Source organism: Solanum dulcamara, chromosome 4 (assembly GCF_947179165.1).
Source record: "Solanum dulcamara chromosome 4, daSolDulc1.2, whole genome shotgun sequence".
NCBI classification, from domain to species: domain Eukaryota; kingdom Viridiplantae; phylum Streptophyta; class Magnoliopsida; order Solanales; family Solanaceae; genus Solanum; species Solanum dulcamara.
In genome coordinates, this window is record NC_077240.1 from 15,830,871 (window position 1) to 15,850,930 (window position 20,060).

The window sequence follows — 20,060 nt, forward strand, 5'->3', positions numbered from 1 at the left end:
GCCGTTCATGTGGTTAAATATATAAGGAAGTTCACAAACCCTAAAAAAATCTATCATGTATGTCTGACTTGTCAGTTTGATCACTTGTCTTTTATACCCTTTTTTTAGTGGATGGTTAATTTATGTCTGGTCCATTCGGGTCACCTAACATGGGGTGATGGCATTTCGTAATGACTTGTCTGGAGTCCAACGGCTAATTCAACGGCTCTAGCAACTACTTAATATGCACTTTCAATCCACCCAAACTAGTTGCAGCAGCAAGCCTACTTATTGCACTTGAAGGATGTGTGTGTCCTTAAGCTATTTAATGCCGAAGTATAGGATTATTTCCTCCCTAGGATAGATAGAATGGGATACCTTTTCGTGGAATTGTCTCTATATTTATAGCCAATGACCGAGTAATGGGATGAAAAGGTGCAATCCAATATTATGAAGACAAAGATCCTTTACATATTTTAAAGAGAAAATTGACAAGAATTTAAACGTTATGGTTTCTGAGTCGATATATTGTGTATTTCTATCCTTATTTTTCACACGTAGCTAGGACTCAATCTCGAAATATTGGATTCTCCAAAACCTATGAACAATTAATATGTAGTTGAATCAGGCAAATGTTCAAAAAGAGGTGACTTCCTTTCTGTAAAAGAAGAGGCCAGAAGGTCCATCATTTGGCAGCAAAGCAAGTTTCACCAAGCTTTCAGCACCTTCTTCAGCAGTTAAACTTCCAGTATATGCGGTCATGTCTGTACCACAATAGCCAGGGCATACAGAGTTTATCCGAAAATTCGGGTATTTTGAACCTAAAACTCTTGTGTAGGCAATCAAGGCTGCTTTTGACACTTTGTAAGCTGCAAAGTAAGTTGGCCATCCTTTGGCTTCTATTGAATTCTCTGTAAAATCTTTGAGAAATTCATTCAACACTTCGTCCACCCTCTCTTCTGTCAGGTTTTTTGCATCACTTAGCACTTTTTTAGCCCATTCGTTACACAATAGCTGTAGAAAAGAAGAAAACCGAAAATCACTACAGTTAGCAATTGTACAATTTCAATTACACAAGAACTCTAATCCATGATATATCACTATGCGCGTGTCAGAAAAAGAATCCGACCGTAAGGATCTATTGCACGCAACTTTGTATTTCTGCCCGAGATGTTTCCACAGCAAAACTGAACATAATTAAGAAGGCTAATAATTTGTTTACCTTTAACTTCCCTAAGAAAGAAGCAACATTAACAATCCTTGGAGAATTAGAGAGGTGAAGGAGAGGGATAAATGCTTCACTCATCCTTTTTGCACCATAGAAGTTTGTCTCTACACATTGTTTTGTCAACTCATAATTTGTAACAATACCTGCAGTTGATTTCTCCGTACCAACTTCCTGCATGCATAACAATTAATGAATTTAATTGTCGTACATACTAATTAACTTTGACGTATATGTACGTAACATATTTAAAATGAAAATTTTACAAGTAGAAAAATCATACTTCATTTTCAGTAGAAATGGTCACGAAGTCTCCCTCTATTAAATCTTTTAGTATAACAATAGCTCCTTCCACCATTAATCCACCAACCCCTGCGTTGTTAACCTGCAAATTAAAGCATTCATAATTAATTTCTCATTTCTTTTAACGAATATCAAATTCATGTACTGATGACTGATGAGGAAATTAAACGAATCAAATCATTATTTTATGAAAAATAATTATTTATTTAATTTAATTTAATAAAGTGTTACATTAAATAAATTATTTTGTCATATATGTGGTGTTCTCGATTTTTATAGTAGATGATTTAGTGTATAAAGTTTAAGTTTATGCACATAAGATTAAATCATTAATTTCTATAAGTAAACTTCACAATCATAGATGAAAATTTGGACAAATCATTAGAATGATTGTGATACGATATTGAAGATAATTTGTCATGATTATGAGATTGGTAAAATATTAACTTCTCGTGCTATAGTGTATTTTGTATGTATTGAACAAGTCAAATAGATATAGTCTAACGATCCAAATCGTCGTTAATTAATATTAGAAGAAATCGCAAGAAAATATACTCAACTGGATCCCACCATCCCGCCAGAGCGGAATGGTCCCGCTTTAGCGGCGCCACCAGAGCCGAATGGTCCCGCCTTAGCGACGACGCCAGAGTGGGAATGTGGCCGCCAAAGCGGGAGGACGTGGGTCAGAACTTAAGTCTATTTCCCCCACTTCTTCCAAAGGTAAGTTAGAGGCGAGAGTTATTGCAAAAACCCTCCAAAAGGCTGATCTTGACTTGGGAAGAAAAGGAGAAGGAATCTCGGCATTGGAAGGCTTTCAACCGGTGGAATTTAGTCTGGCCTTGCCCGTAGAACATCTGGAACCAAGTGGTTCAGCAACATTATCTCTCTACAGTTGCTTGGCGCCCAGGTAAGCTAGGTTTCTCTAATTGATTAGTTGTAAATCTGTTCCCACGCATTCTATATTGTAATTAACAGGAGATTTCATGCCTAGGCCTTCAGGCACGAAGTTTGGATGGCTGAATGTATTGTTATTGTTGTTTAGGGTAGGAATGTACCATATGGGTATGATTATCCTGTGACTAGTGATGATAGTCTAGTTCTTGGTTGATAACTGTAATACTGCTTGTTGATGGTCTTTGTAAAGATTCAGGTGGAGGAAATTATCGGGTTAGAATGAGATCTTAAGGCTTGTGATAATCAAGGGGGGTCCATATCAATATAGGAGATATATACATAGATTTACATATGTGAGTTCATATTGATGGTTCTATGTGAAATATCCGAGTAATTTGAATCATGAAATAAATGATGAATGTGAATGACTTATTTGATAGTCTCTTTCCATGAACCTATTTGATTACCTGTGGTTGTAGGTTATGGTTTAGTCTATGCTATAGAAAGACTCTTAATAGTATTTGAGTAAGGTTGTGATGTCTACCATGCATTTAATTATTATGGGTGAGTGATTGATCTATTATTGTGATCGGTCTATAATTTCAAGACCGTGAAATATAATCTTAAACTTGCTCTATTAAAAGTGCTACCTTGAATAAAGAAGACTTGCTGAAGTATTGTAGATGAAGGGTAAGATAGAACGAAACCAATGAAATGACTAATTGTGAACAACTGCATGCAATGAACCTGTTACTTGATTGTGCAAGTATGTGAACTATTCATTGTGGACTGTGATTGTGGTTGTGATTGTGATATTGGATCGGTGTCACATTTCAACATATATATTGGATCGAATGTCTGGTTCTGACATATATATTGAATCGGGTGTCACATTCCGAAACATATATAGGATCGGGTGTCATGTTCCGACACATATATTGAATCGGGTGTCACGTTTCGACACATATATAATTTGGGTATGGGTTTCATGAGAGAACCATTGTATGGCTATCATCTGTGAATTGATCTTGACTATGTGGGTGATGATAAAGAAACTAACCCAATTATAATTTAGCATGTCCATCTTGTGTAATAATTAATATGAAAGGACTGAAGGCCCAAGTGTTGCCGTGTTGACTGTTGTAACTAAGATTTACCTTGTGAAACTATTTAGTGCTCCTGAAATAATAAATTAATAATGCGTTCATGTATATGCTTGTTCGGATTATGTTATGGATGCTAGATACATCCGCATAGTAGGCATAAGGTTGTGGGTAAACAATTGGGAAGCAGTCAATGCGTTTGTTAAGGGAGATTAATGACTTAACGTCAGGTATTGTAGATGTCCTATGGGCACATGAGTTAAAAAGGGAATTAACAGGTTATTCGAAGTTTCTATCTCCGAACAGGACGCCTTGGCGGGAGAAATTCCGTTGTGGTGGGGTCGCTAGAGCGGGATAGGTACCGGCATGGCGAGCCAGTATGGTTATGGGAAGGGCCTTAGTTCACTAAATATTTTCCTCTTCCAGGTGAGATGTTAATTATCCTAAGTTTATGTGACGGTGTGAAACTAAATATAGTAAAAAGGTTAGACAGAGTTAGTACTGGCCCGTAGTTGGAAACTTTCTCTATGTGATAGAAGGGTTAGACCTTGATTTGTATTAGAATCGGCAACGGACCAGCTAGAAGGGATGAAAGTTAGGCTTGAACGACTTTAATGAGGTTAATGAGAATGATAAGAGTTTTGCATAAAGTTAGTGGTAAATCTCTTAAGAGCATGTTTTCTTCTTGTTGATTCCTTTATATTATGTGGTGGGTATCGATTGATCGATGATGCTTACTAATACGTGTTGCTTGTACTGATACTACTCTTTCTATGCCACTTGGCATAGTCTGATTGCAGGGTCAGTGATATTTCTTAGGTCAAGACGAAAATAATTCTCCAACAGCATCTACTCTTTCTTCCTTATGGTGGGAGTTGTGTCATTATTTCATTATATATTGTATCTTTAGAAGCTCTTGTACCTGTTTAGACGAGTATCCTTGGGGGTGTTAGATTGCTCCTTGTAATAAACCATCAGAGTTTTAAATTGATATAAAGTGATTTCATAACTCTTTTGGCCTATTATTGGTATTTTGTTAAACTTTCGCATGTCTTTTTGTTTAAGAGGTCGAGGCCTTGGGGGTGTTAGATTGTTCCTTGTAATAAACCATCAGAGTTTTAAGTTGATATAAAGTGATTTCATAACTTTTTTGACCTATTATTGGTATTTTATTAAACTTCTGCGTGTCCTTTTGTTTAAGGAGTTGAGGGTTCTCCAACCTAAGTGTTAAAGTGAGTGTCCGCACAATTCAATGGATTGGATCGTGCCGAATAGATATATATCTTAGACTGACTTGTAAGAATAAATTGTCTAAACCTCTTAATATTGATATAAATATATAACTATTGTGAGTTGTATATGTTAATTATCATTTTGATTTGACTTAATAGTGAAATATTAATTGAAAAAATCGAATTAAACTGATTATATAAATCTCTATATTATATATTAATCGTTTATCCTTTTCATTCTTTAATTAGGTATTTAAATGAACCCTGTTTCCAAACAGTTGGTATATTAAGTTGAATTTTCAAGACATAGTTGTTGAGAATTTATTTATTAAAAAATTTGTCAGCATCCTTTATGTCGTCACCATATAAGATTGAACAGTCTTTTTGACTTTTTGTTTTACGTGGGATGAGCTTGATCTCCGCCAGGAAAAGTGTTTTTTTATTAGTAAAATAAATTGCACATTTCCTGTTATCTAACTTTATCCATCCTTTCTTATTTACTTGTCAAATATTTTTTAATTTAATTTTTCTTTTTATTTATTAATTTTGATAAATTAAGAAAGAACAAATTTTTTCTTCCTATTATACTCTTAATTTATTAAATATTGAATTAATGTCTTTCAAAAATATAGTAAATAAATATGTTTAAAACTCTATCAATTAATAAAAATAAAATAATAAACTCACTATATCAATTATTATTTTCTTAATAAATGTGCCAAATCAAAATTTAATAAATAAAAAAAATGGAAAAAATAATATCTAGAGCTTGTTATAATATCTAGAGATATTCAAAGATTTTTACAAAATGGTTATTTACCACTACTTTTTCTGCACCATCATTGCTAATTTTCACAGTCATCATCACTACTAATCACTATTTATAATTATCACCACCAACCATCATTAATTGTCATAACAATTCACTAAATAACTAGTGATAATCATCACCATCAATCACCACTATATATCGTAAATTACTATCTTCGTTCAACGCTAATTTCATTAGCTATCAGTATCAATCACTATCGCCACCAACTAACACCATTAGCCACCAACATAACTATTACCACAGTTAATCACTATTGTCAGCCACCGTCAACCACTAATTACTTACTACCCACAATCAACACCAATATCCCCAATCAACACCCACAACCACCACTGCTAGCAAACACCAGCACCACCAACTGCCATATAATAAAAATAAGATGTAAACAACGATGGAGTGGTATAATTAAATAGTAGTTACCAGAATATCGAGCCTTCCAAATTTTTTGTTGATGAAGTCTACAAGAGAAGAAATACTAGCTGGATCCATAACATCAAGTTGATGAAACAAAATCTGATCATCACTAGTAATGTTTGCCTCCTTTTTAAGCCTTTCAATAGCTTTAATGCCTCTCTTTTCATCTCTTGATGTCAACACCACCACTACTCCTTTGCTTGCTAATTGCTTGCATGTTTCATATCCTATTCCTTTGTTCCCTCCCGTCACTACTGCATACCTGATCATATATACCACATATTTCTTAGATATGCGCACAAAAATTTAAGTTATATATACTGATAAACAGGAAAACTACTAATAATTAAGTTACCTTGTGCTCTGGAGGCTGATGGTTTTCTCTGCCATATTCAACTTTTTGGACTACCAATGTATTGGGTTTGGTAGACGTACTCTAGCTAGAAGATGAAATTATATAATATGGATATTGGAGAGAAAAAAGGCCCCGTAATTATTGACTATAGTTTTTTTTCCCCTCACGTCAGGCTAGTCCTGTTTCTAGTGTTTAAAAGTAGGAGTAGTTCCATACGGAAAATAATGTGAATAATATTATTAGGCGTATCCCTCAAAGTTCAACAAATTAATCCAATTATAGACTGGGAACAGAAACAACTAAAACTAACCTTGTCGGCATATGTGAAAAATAATATTAGAAAAATATTTTTTACAAGCCAGACATTCCCTTGAAGACAATACTATTTTTTTTATCCAATTATGTATGCTTTGACCTTTATTCATATTTGTTTGTGTTAGAGCGTTTTGAATTGACTTATAAAATGTTTATAAGTTTTTATAAGTTTTTTTTTAGTATTTGACTGATCAATTTAAATTTATTTTGTATTTAAAATTAGCTCAAAAAAATAATTGAATTTGTTTGGCTTAATTTATCTAAAACACTTTATAAGCTGAAAACAACTTATAAATCAAAAAAATAAATTAGTCTATCCAATTTATTTATTTTTAGCTTATAAATAATTTTCAACTTATAAGCTGATTAAACATATTATTAGTCTTATACACTTGTCCTCATTTTTAGGGCTAAGTTGAACCATTATCATATGTCATCCATAGCAAGTTGCCCAAATCACTATTCTTTTGTTGACCATTGTTCTAACTTGCTTAGGTTCGAATTTCAAAATCTATATATGCCTGCATTTTTCACATTTTAATTATTTTAGATGCTAAATAACTGTCGGCTACATGAAGTTTTGTTCTTGAAGAGCTGTAGCATGAAAAAGCACAATTTAGTTATTTCTTAAATTAAGGCTTAATTGTTGTCGTTAAATATGTTGTTCGAATTCTCCAAAAATAGCACTTATGTCAAGGCCAGCCCATTAATGAATATTAAAAGCATTAAAAATGAGCAGGAAGATTATATATTCTTGCAGTACTTTACTCAAGTCTACCCATGTAAATTATTTTCTATAGTGATATCAATTGTTTTTTTCGACTCATTTTCTTTTTCTTATTCAGAAAAAAATTTCACCTAAAATTCTTGGTATGGTATAGCGAACTTTTTTACGATTAAGGAGCTGTTGATTGATATAATCCTGGTACTAAACTAGTCCTGTTACTTTAGTGATGAGATAACATACAAAATGATGATACAACACACATTTGCATTTCATTGAAGATTATTAATCAGTACATGTTATTCTAGGCCTTATTGGCTTATAGCATCAGCTGCGCGTTCACAATGAACAACATACTGTCATTCGAATGATGAGACTTCATTTCGATCAAAGAACAAACCAGAAGGACCATCATCAGGCTGCAAAGCAAGCCTTACAGGACTCTCCGCGCCTTCTTCAATAGACAATATCCCACGATTGTAATTGATATCTGTTTTCACAAAACCAGGGCAGACGCAATTGATCTGTATAGACGGATGCTTCTTTGCCATGACCCTTGAGTAAGAGTTCATTGCTGCTTTAGAGAGTATGTAGGCTGACATGAAAGGCGGCCAGCCCTTTGCTTGAAGGGAATCTTCTTTGAAGTCCTTCAGATATTGATTTATCACCTCTTCTATTTTCTCTTCTGTTGGGTTTTCGCTGTCACTTAATAATCCTTTAGCCCATTCATGTTTCAAGTTCTGGAAATTCAATCAGAAACTTTCAGTCACTAGTCATGGATATTATCCATTTAACGACATTGATTAACAAACTTGTCATGTACAACACATAAAGAATAAGATTGACACTATCAAACATGTCCTAGTCCTCCTATGCATATGTGAAAGCTTTTTCCTAAATTAGCCGGCCTACACTTCGGCTACTAATAATGGAATAAAACCTTACAACTATATAGGATATGTTAACCTCTCTTGAGTGAGTACAGTGAAAGAATCTCGTCTCGCCTCACCCGCCCATTTGTCTTATGGCCTAATCGACTCGCTTTTCAATCAAAGTGATTTTATAACCGTAAAGAAAAACCTTTCTTTCGGGATCAATCCTGTCCCTAGATGTAGCAGTGAATCAGCGGAACATTCAAAGAAGCTACGCACCTTAACTGAATGTTAATGAAAGAAAGTCCTTTCATCCTAAAAATTTAATAGCTAAATCACATTAAACTGAAAAATGCAGCTATGTAGGTATGGTAAAATTGCAAAAAAGATCTGAAGAAATGTTGCCAGGTTAATACCTTTAGCTTTCCCATGGAGGAGGAAACGTTCACAATCCTCGGCGACTTAGATAAATGGAGGAGTGGAATAAATGTTTCAGTCATTCTCTTTATACCATAATAGTTTGTTTCAAGACACTCCTTTGCCAACTCAAATGACTGAGTCAATATGTCATTCCAGTTGACTTGAGATCCTCCTGTCTATAGCAGAGAGAATGATGAAAATAAAGTGTGCAAACGATGAAGTCACATGTCAAAAGTTGAATTTTCCACAAAGAGAAAGAAAGTTATGGCTGCTGATCATGTTGCTTGATTGTAGAATCTAATCTATCTATCTCTCTCTCTATATATAATAAAGTTAGCTATAGAAAAGGTGATGTGAAACTTCTCTATAACCTCTATTACTATTTATCTTTTTTCTCCTTTTTTTGAACATTTGTTAGTTTTCTCTTCATTTTAATGTAGTTATTATTTATATAATTGTTGAAAATTAATGTTTTGTTGTAAATATATTATATTAATGTTGACATTCATAACTTCAAGGTGTAATTCTATCATTATGTGTAATAATACATACACCTCCACCACCTCCTCATTTATTTTCTATATACACCCCTTGATCTCTCCCACATTCTCAAGGATTAATGTCATGTTTATTGTTATCTCTTTGTATGCCTCTATGTAACACTATAAATAGAGATCTTGAAGATTTGAGAAACACTTGAATATACTTGGAAGAATAAGAAAACTCTCCTCTCTTGTCTCTCTTCATTTGAGACTCTAATGTATGTGCGTTTTTATCATATATTTATCATTTTTGTATAGAGAAAAATTTTATATGCTCTTGCTTTGCCTTTATTTTTCTTCTTAAATAATTTCTTTGTAATTTTTCATGGTTATAATTATTTTCTATCAACTCTTCTGAATTTATAAAATTTTCACCAAATAAATGAAGTAAATTTATATTATATTAATCTCAGAACGTTTTTTTCCTCAAAATTCTTAGTTCTTTTCATCTTTTCATTCATAATACTTAACAATTTATTTTTTCAATGAAAAAAACTTAAATTTTTTCATTCGATTTTCAAAAAGAGGAAGGAAGAAACTTAAAAATACAGAAAAGATCAAACGACGAAAGCTTTCAAGGAGAAAAAAATATGTCAAGACAGGAATAATAAAAATTTCATCAACATTCAAATCACCATCATCTTAAAACTTGACTTGTATTAGAAAGATTATGTCAACACATTCCTATTGAATAAGCTAAATATATGCATTGACAATTTCCAGATATTTTAAAGTTAATGCATAATCTTATATAGATAGGCATAGACAAGATGATATGATACCTCTCTAAAGGGCAGTCCGGTGCACTAAAGCTCCCGCTATGCGCAGGGTTCGGGGAAGGGTACCTCTCTATAAATTAAAATATTATTACACCTTCCATCCACTTAACACTATAATTGTGAAACAAATTGGTACTTAATATTTATAATAGAAGGTTTAATTTAATTTACTTTATTAATACGCCATAAAATTCTTCTATAAATTTGGGTTAATAGCTTATATACCGAGTTAATTAAGCATGTATATCTTGCCCATTGTCTTTTCTAAAATTCTTCAAATAGATTGAACATATTATTTTTGTTATAGTATTACTTTGTGCATTTATGAATCTTTAAGACTTAAAAAACTTTATAACTTGATCAAAAAATTTGAACACCGATATAATTACATCTACTCACTAAATGAATATCCATATTTAACGAAACATCTTCATTTAATCTGTTTATGTCATGAATTCATAATATTAGACTGGTGAGTATGAGTAGAAAACTAATAGAAGTTTGTTGTGTTTATATTTTTTTGGGGTGATACAATGAGGTGTGTTTTTTGAGAAATTTTTGATATCATATTTTCATTCAATTATTTCTTGAGTAGCAAAGACTAGATAAACATTCAACTTGGGTGGATAAATATATAGTCAAAGATTTGCCAACAAGTTATTTTTATACATATTATTTCATATTTGCTTAAAATAAAATATAGTTAATGTTTTTATGTAATATTGGTTTAATATTTGAAAACTTAAGTTTCGGAAAAGACGTTAGGTGGATATTATGATTTCTTCTGTTTAGATAACACTTTCGAAAGAAATATTTAAAATACATTGATCCTAATAAAAAATATTTTTTGATGATTTTAATATTCGATTATTAGAAGAAAAAAATAGATCGTGAATTTGATGAGCATTTGTCCATATATAATTAGAAATAAAATATTTTTCATTTTACAAGAAATTTTTAAAATTGGAGTTGTGTTTGGTTATACTTTTTCACAAATGATAGAAAATAGTATTTCATTTGTAATTCTGAATATGGAGTAATTGAGAAGTTTTTCAAATTCCTATTTCAACTTCCAAGTTTAATTTGAAATTTTCTTGATCAAAATTAATTTTTAAATAAAGTAAAAAATATTTCAGAAAGAAGATTAATTTATAATTTTTTATGATGAAACAGGTGATGTAGTTCTTTTACTCCGTGCTTAGCACGGCTAAGTTCACTATTCATAAAACAGGACATGTTCTGGTTCTTGACAATGTACAGCAGAAACCTCATCCCAATATCATGGTTAACTTTACACCCAAATCAAGTTGCACTATTAATCAAATATGTAGTAAAAAGAAAGGTCTAGTATTGTTAATTTTGATGGCCGTGCCTAATTATGATAAATCTTGGGGGTTATGAATTCTCTTAGACGCGTCACAGAACATACATTAGGATATGAGCTTAAGTTCAATGCATGAGGTAATTATAATTACAGGTAAGTAACTATATTAGAACGTAATTACAAGTAAATCTCTATCATAAGCATCAATAGGTAACCTGATGAAAATGGTAACAAACCTGCTACTATTACATTACACTTGATATATGTCATACAGTGACCAACTAGTCTGGTATTGAGACAAAAGTAATTACTCCTTTTATTTCAATTTATTTGTCTAATTTTCTTTTCGGATCCGTTTAAGAAAAATGTTCTTTTTCCTTTTTCGGCAATTTCAACTTTCCACATGAGAATAAGATTAAAAGATACTTTGGTATTCTACATGTCCATAGTTTAAGATCAAAAGATTCAATTATTTTAAACTCTATGTCAAATCAAAATAAAACAAACAAATAAAAACAAAGCGAGTTATTGATTCAAAGTTAAAAAGTCATACCCCACTGGACTCTTGTGTAGCTCCTAAGGCATCAGCATCTATACTGACTCCACCTATTCCTGCATTGTTCACCTAACCAATAAAAAAAACAAAACATCCACATCTCGTTTTACCAAATTATATTGTTTTGGTCGTAAAACAAGAAAGTTAAATCAAGAACATTAATATACCAAGATATCAAGCCTGCCAATTTTTGTCTTAATGAATTCAGCCAAAGAAGCAATACTAGAATCATCCACAACATCAAGCTGATGAAACACCACATTTTCAGCCAAACCAAAGCCTTTAAGTTTCTCCAAAGCTTCAAGCCCTCTCTTCTCATTTCTAGCACCCAAAATCACCAACACTCCATGAGAAGCTAGCTGCCTGCATATTTCAAATCCTATCCCTTTGTTTGCCCCTGTAACTACTGCATATCTGCACGCAAATCAATTTATATAACATAGTTTGAATCTGCATGAAACTTTAAAAAATAAACAAAGACTTCTAAAATTACAATCTAAAACATGTCATATAGTCTTTGTATGACTTTAAATGTTTGAAACATAGTAACATTATGCCGTTGACCATGAAATATATGTTATAAAAACTTAGATTAAGGTAAAATGGAAAATTAAAATTAATTATTTTCAAAGTAAGAAATATTGTTTGAGACATATAAATCAGATAAGGAAAATGTGACACATAGTAAATTACTTTGTGGCTCTGCCTTCTGCCATTGAGAGTAGTTTTGATTGTGATTGAAGAAAACTACAGTTTTATTTTCCTTTTTAGCCAATTGTTTTCTCGTTTCTAGTGAGCTTTATATATATGGCAAAGTGGCTATCCACGTGTATGCATTTATAACTTCACATGATACACAGGGAACAATAAGATCCTATTAGAGATCTGATAAAGTATTTTATTTTATTTAAAGTAAAACTTGTTATCACTAGTCTAGAAGTATCTAATCTAATTAATTTGAAGTGAAAGAAGGTTCCTATAGAACATAAACATTTAATGTAGGTTAATTTTCTTAAAAGATTTCAATTACTTTATAAATTTATGTCAAAAAATAACAAAAATGAAATGAAGTATCTTTGTATGCAAATACTTTTTCTAATAGGAAGGAAAATGATGGATAAGAATTTAAAGTTACTTTTCATATTCTAGTCTAGTTTCAATGTAGGACGTTGTCATTTTAAAATAAGATCACAAGAGTTAGTTTTATAATCATGATTCTAATGTGAGACTCAAAGTTACTTCTTTGGTTTAGTTTCAATACAAAAAAAGTCCCAAGTTCTTCGCGGTGCAACCAAATCCCAACTACAAGCAGATTGACATAAATTAAAGTGATAAACAGATGGAGTAGTAAAATTCTACAAGTGAAGTTTGAGAAAATTGTATATATGCAGTCTTGTTTTTATATATAAAGTAGGTTGAGAGATGCATAATAACAAGTATTGAAAGAAAATACAGTAATAAATAAGTCATGCTACAAATAAAGTAGAAAAGATCAATAACAACAACAAATAATACGATAATTGAAGAAAAAGAACAAGTCATAATAAAATTGATTACACAAATACAATAAATGCAAAACTAGTCTTCCAACTGAGTCGTGTTGCCCGAATAATTATCGATAGAAGACCAATGTGGAATACGACAAGTGAAACTTATTTTTTCTACTTCCACTACAAAAGTCATTTTCAAATTTGTTTTCTAACAAAAAAAATATGTTTTCTAAAAATTTTGACCTATCAAACATAGAAAAATCTCAGAAATTCCTTTTTCTCGTTTCGAGTCTGGTTGGACTGAATGATCAACGAATACTCTTGAGACTAAAATAACCTTGACTTCATCTTTTCTATTTTTCTTATTTGCTTTAAATATTAGGATATCGATTATAGAATTTTATATAATGCATTAGCTATCCTATTTTTTAGGTAAAATTACCCTTTTACACATATTCCCCTAATATATTTACTTTTATTCCCATATACACCAAAAAATTTCCAAATTCCTTCTTTTTCCTTTCTCTCTCTATACCTCTCTGATACATCCGCCTATTTCTTTATTCTTGCCCTAATTTGCTCTAGTTAATTTGTTACTCTTCAAGGTTCCAAATAAGGTATATTTCAATCTTTCCTTATATGGAATTTTACTTCATCCTCATTCAATCTGATTTCTCCTAAAATTTGTATATTTTGATTTCTTCTGAAAATCTTTGAAAAATCTTCTAAATTTTTATCATTTGTTTTCTTCTGTAAATCTTTCTGTTTTTATTTCTCATACCTTCAATGGAATCTGTTCATGGTCTCAAACAGTCCACTAAAAATCAACGAATTTTTGTTTCTCCTGGTTCTGATTCGTCTTGGGAAGGTTACGACGAAGTTAGATCCAAACATCGTAACGATCCAACAGTGATGAATAAGCTACGTGAGAAATTGAAGTCGAAAGTTACAGTTAAACATGCACCCAAAGAAATAGACAACAAGATTGAAGGGGTTACAACACGCCCTAATCTCCCAAAGGTATGTGGTCAATTAAGTTTTTTGTTTTAGAATGAAAATTTTGTGAAGGTTTTAATGATTCTGATACATATCATTTATGTATCAGATTCATAATGTATTTTTAAAAGGAATTTTTTTTGGAGATTTTATATTTCTGATACATCATGTTTAAGTATCAGTTTCTGTTGTTTTAATTTTTAATGATTCTGATACATATACATTTATGTATCAGATACATAATGTCTTTTTCAAATGTATTTTTTTGGAGATTTTCTATTTCTGATACATCATGTTTAAGTGTCAGTTTCTGTTGTTTTAATTTTTAATGATTCTGATACATATACATTTATGTATCAGATACATAATGTCTTTTTCAAATGTATTTTTTTGGAGATTTTCTATTTCTGATACATCATGTTTAAGTGTCATTTTATGTTGTTTCAAGTTTTAACGAAGCTGATACATATCATTTATGTATCAGATACATAATGTCTTTTTCAAATGCAATTATTTGAGATTTACTATTTCTGATACATTATGTTTAAGTCTCAGTTTCTGTTATTTCAAGTTTAATGATTCTGATACATCTACATTTATGTATCAGATACATAATGTCTGTTTCATATGCAATTTTTTGAGAATTATTATTTCTGATACATCATCTTTAAGTCTCAGTATTTGTTATTTTCAAGTTTTAATGATTTTGATACATATACATTTATGTATCAGATACATAATGTTTTTTTCAAATGCAATTTTTTGGAGATTTACTATTTCTGATACATCATGTGTAAGTGTCATTTTTTGATGTTTCAAGTTTTAATGATTCTGATACTTCTACATTTATGTATCAGAATATAATATATAATTATTTTTGATACATCTTCTGTATGTATCAGATTCTCATCTCATGCATCAGATATTTTAATGCATATGATACATCGTATTTATGTATAAAGTTCAAGTTGTATTTAAGCATTTTTATGTCAATGCAGGGAATGAAATACGTCATCAAGAAGATCCCGTCCCACCCATTGAGATTCGGAACGGCATATAGGGCTAATTTTCTTGATGATTTTGAATCATCAATAGGTGGAGATATTGTTGTCAGAAGGCCATGGATGGTTATGTTAGCGATAACGACGATCCAAAAAAAACTAGGAGAGACATCTCTCCAAACCAAGGAGAACTGATTGATGTCCAGTAGTTTTTTTTTTATAGTAAACATTTTAGGTGATTCTGATTCTTTTAATGTATCTGATACATAAACTGTAATGTATCAGATTTAATATGTTTTAATATTTTCATACATCAGATTTACTATGTTTTTCTCTGGTGTCAAAATCGAATATAAAATCAAAGTTTATGTTTTATATTTCTACTGTATCAAACTTGTATCGAGTATAATATTCATAAGTGTCATATTTTGTGAATTTTGATACATGAATCAAGTTTTATTTATTATGATACATCATGCACATGTATCAGATTCTCATTTCTCAATATTTAATGATTCCGATACATTAATTTTTAAAATTCACGTACATAACTGTCGCCTTCTTTAATAGATCAGTAATTGATATAAAGAGCCAATCTTTTATCCATAAATAGCTGATGTGCATTAACTATTCTATAGCTAAAGTTATGTATCAGATACATAACTTATGTATCAGCAAAAGTGAAAAAATAACTGAAATCAAATTCGGTATGAATTTATGCTCTGTTTTTTCCATTCGAGACGATGCTCTGTTTTTTGGCTTGAATCTTCATGAACATAACAATTGATTTTTTTAACAATTGATGTATCAGATACATAACTTATGTATCACCAAAACTGAAAAAAAATTGAAATCGAAGTTGGTTTGAATTTATGCTCTGTTTTTTTGGCTTGAATCTTCAACTTCACAACCGTTATTTTTTTAACCAAATTAATCTCATTAATTAGATTAATAATTGATTTAAAGAACCAATCATCCATTATATTAAGATATTATCCATAAATAGATGATCTTCATTAATTACTCATTAGATAATTGATGTATCAGATACAAAACTAATGTATCAGAAAAGTTGAAAAAAAAGGGGATATCGGGTAATTTTGATACAATGAGGGATGTATAGTAATTAGACTTTTCCATTATGGGATTTAGGTAAAGTTTACTATTTTTTATACAATGACCCAAACATTCACAAAAACAAAAACATACGCAATAGATAATCCAATAATTATTTAACTTATGTATGGTAGTTTATACCGTATAAATAATATGTTCCTGCATAACTTTGTCCATGAAACTATATTTCTCGGCTCCCATAAATGATAATACGATTGAATATATCGGATCTCTACAAATTATGTATTTATTAAGAATCCAATATGAATACAATAATATTTTTTAAAAGTCCAAACAACATAACTATAATTGCTGAGATTCTCAATTTCATTAGAAAGGTGACACCTCTTTCCTATTGAAAAACTTTCCTGATGGACCTCCCTCGGGTAAAAGAGCAAGACAAACAGGACTTTCAGCACCCTCTTCAACACTTAATGTGCCACAATTGCAACATATATCAGTTTTCACATAACCTGGACAAACACAATTGATTAGAAAATTTGGGTATTTCTTAGCCAATATTCTTGTGTAACCATTTAGGGCTGCTTTTGATAGGATATAAGCAGATAAAATTGGAGGCCAATTTTTGCTTTCCAACAAACCCTCCTTGAAATCTTTGAGGAAAACATTCAAAACCTCATCCACTTTGTCTTCTGTTAGATTGTCACAATCATTTAAGACTCTTATAGCCCATTCATTCCGTACATTCTGAAATAAAACATTGTGTCAGATCAGTTTGTTTAATGTACTAAAAATAGATTGTTCGTGATACAATATGTTGTTATAAGATTGGTATGAAATTAGATAAAATATTTACCTCTAGTTTTCCACCACTAGAGGAGACATTGACAATACGTGGTGAATCAGATAATTGAAGTAGCGGTAATAATTCTTGTATCATCCATTTTGCACCATAGTAATTTGTTTTTATACATTCTTCAGCTGCATCATCTGTTTGAGTTGCTACCTTTATCTTCTCAATGAATAGGTCTTGCTGCAATAAGACCAACACAAGATTATAAGCAAATGAAGAATCGACGTGATGACAAGAGGGGGTTGTATTGACGGTAAACACTCTTTACTTTCATTTCTGAGATTGCGAGTTCAAGTCACCTTTTCGATCCTGAGGAGGGGTAAAAAAATATTAAATAAATAAATAAAAAATCGATGTGATACAGTCACTTACTTCTGGGCTTATAGTAACATCTTTATCCAAAAGCACTCCAAGAACTGCCGCATTATTCACCTGTTTAGGTTAAGTATCGTTAAGCAAATTCATGAATCTATTAAGCAAACACAAAACTATACAGAAAATTGAGTTAGGAATGCAAATAGCTTGATTTGAGAAAACATTTTTAATTTTTCATGTTCGGTTGGTCAAAATTTTTGAAAATAATTTTCTATAGCAAAACAAGATCCTTAAAAATGAGAAAAACGAGTTCTCTAATAGAAGTAGGAAAACCAAATTTCATATATGGTATTCCACATTGATTGTGTGCTCCTACAACACACCATATCTTCATCCCCACTCCTACCACCAATAGTATTTATCTAAAATATTACATAATAAATGTCTTTCGAATAATATATATTTTTTTGCTTATGTATCAAACACGAGAAAATAGGTAAGAAAATCAATATCTACCTTAATACCAAACACACAAATTTTTCTATAATCCGAATAGCGCGTCGTAGTAATGGAATTTTTCAATAATATCCATCGTCAATTCATTATTAAATAGGATTAGCGACAGATTTTTGCTGTTTAATTTTTGTTCTTTCGTAGGTTTGGACTCAGTTGTACAGAAAGAAAAAGGAGTGGAAGAGAAAATACCAAGATATCAAGCTTGCCAAATCTGTTCTTGATGAAATCTTTGAGTCTTACAATGCTAGAAATGTCAGTCACATCAAGTTGATGAAAAATAATATTATAATTAGAGAGGCCATACATCTTTAACATATCAATAACAGCTTCATTCCCCCTTTTCTCATCTCTTGCTGTTAAGATCACCACTATTCCCTTTGATGCTAGTTGTCTACATATTTCTAATCCCATCCCTTTGTTGCCTCCACTCACAACTGCAATCCTGATAACAACAAATTAATCCAAATCATAAGAAATTAAAATAATATGTTCATTTATTTGCTGGATCAGGATTTAAAAGGAGTTGATTTCTCAAATCGTCCACTCACAACTGCAATCCTGATAACAACAAATTAATCCAAATCATAAGAAATTAAAATAATATGTTCATTTAATTTGCTGGATCAGGATTTAAAAGGAGTTTGATTTCTCAAATCGTCACTTAATTAATAATTATTAGCATCTCAGAAAGTCAAAACTGGAATCATCAAGAGGAAATTAAGCTGATAATTAACTTTTTGAAACAATAACTATTAGTTAGTAACGGCTCTGAGAAATCAATCCAAATTTGGAATAGGTAGATTCTGCTTTAAAAAGAAGTGAAATTGAGTACTTACCGTTCAGTTGCCAGGAAGTTGAAAGTTTCAGCCATAGTATGAAGATTTTGCGTCTTTGAATGTGTAAAGGAAAGAAAGAAAGAAAAACTATACAGTAGTATTTATTAATAAAAGTATGTATAGGGGTGAGTTTATGTATTGATACAAAAGTTTTTGGCATATAGTCCAAAAAAGAGAAGAAGGTAAATACTTACCAGTACAATAACTGATTAATGTTACGATAGAAAAGTAGTGGATTTTCCAGTTTTTTTAGTAGACTCACTTAAAAGAATAATATTATTCTCTTCCTTACCTTTTTAGATCGTCAGACTATAAATAGTTTCACGCAATGTGTAATGTATATACACAATTGATATTTTCTCAACTCTTTTTCTTTTATTGTTTCTTTTTCTTATTAATTTGTTATGTTTGTTTGTTTTATAACACGTTATCAGCACGAGACTCCATTACTTTGAGCTATTTTAAACAGAAAACAAAAGGGTAAGAATTTTATTTTCTTAAAATGTCTAATATCTGTAAACTTGAATTTGTTGCTCTTGATATACCTGGAAAAGACTACTTATCATGGGCAATAGATGCCGAAATACACCTAGAATCGATAGGTCTGACAGACATTATCAAAGATGACAATAAGGCATCTAGTCAACACCGTGTCAAAGCCATGATATTTCTCCGTCACCATCTTGACGAGAGGCTAAAATTACAGTACCTCACATTAAAAGACCCCTTTACACTGTGGAAGAATCTAAAAGAAAGATGTGACCACGTGAAGTTGATCATCCTTCCACAGGCACGTCATGATTGGCTCAATTTGAGATTAATGAATTTTAAAAATATAACTAAATATAATTTTGTCAGTACAGTTAAATTTATACGGAGAAGAAATCACTAAGCAAGACAAACTTGAAAAAACATACTCCGTATTTCTACCTGCGAATATGCTCCTGCAGAAGCAATATTGTGAAAAGGGTTTAAAAAATATTCTAAATTACTCTCACCTTCTTATTGCTGAACGACATAACAAACTGTTAATGAAAAATCATGATAGTCGGCCCGTTGGTTCTTTGTCACTCTCTGAAGTGAATCAGTCAAACTATAACCAACGAG

The 20,060-nt window shown here is 31.3% G+C and overlaps 1 protein-coding gene across 1 annotated transcript; it reads right to left on the reverse strand.

Moving 5' to 3' along the window:
• Positions 1 to 399: 399 nt before the first annotated feature.
• On the reverse strand, positions 400 to 19,086 carry LOC129884041 (uncharacterized). The gene is made up of 15 exons (XM_055958417.1): positions 18,954 to 19,086; positions 18,307 to 18,559; positions 17,659 to 17,718; positions 17,290 to 17,466; positions 16,806 to 17,180; positions 12,563 to 12,624; positions 12,037 to 12,283; positions 11,867 to 11,938; positions 8,665 to 8,844; positions 7,748 to 8,116; positions 6,338 to 6,387; positions 5,989 to 6,244; positions 1,488 to 1,589; positions 1,202 to 1,378; positions 400 to 993 (listed from the first exon to the last, which is right to left on the reverse strand). Exons 1-15 carry the CDS (start codon positions 18,986 to 18,988, stop codon positions 616 to 618), a joined length of 2,793 nt encoding a protein of 930 aa, XP_055814392.1. The 5' UTR covers positions 18,989 to 19,086; the 3' UTR covers positions 400 to 615.
• Positions 19,087 to 20,060: the final 974 nt, after the last annotated feature.

Bases quoted from the DNA above. Each gene is read 5' to 3' on its own strand.
- LOC129884041 (XM_055958417.1), bottom strand. From the start codon at position 18,988: ATGGCTGAAACTTTCAACTTCCTGGCAACTGAACG. The intron at 12,625-16,805 runs TAATGAAATTGA...AAAGGAAAATAA, and splicing joins GGAAAGAGGTGTCACCTTTC to AACTGTAGTTTTCTTCAATC. The intron at 12,284-12,562 runs GTAATTTACTAT...ATTTGCGTGCAG, and splicing joins GCAGAAGGCAGAGCCACAAA to ATATGCAGTAGTTACAGGGG.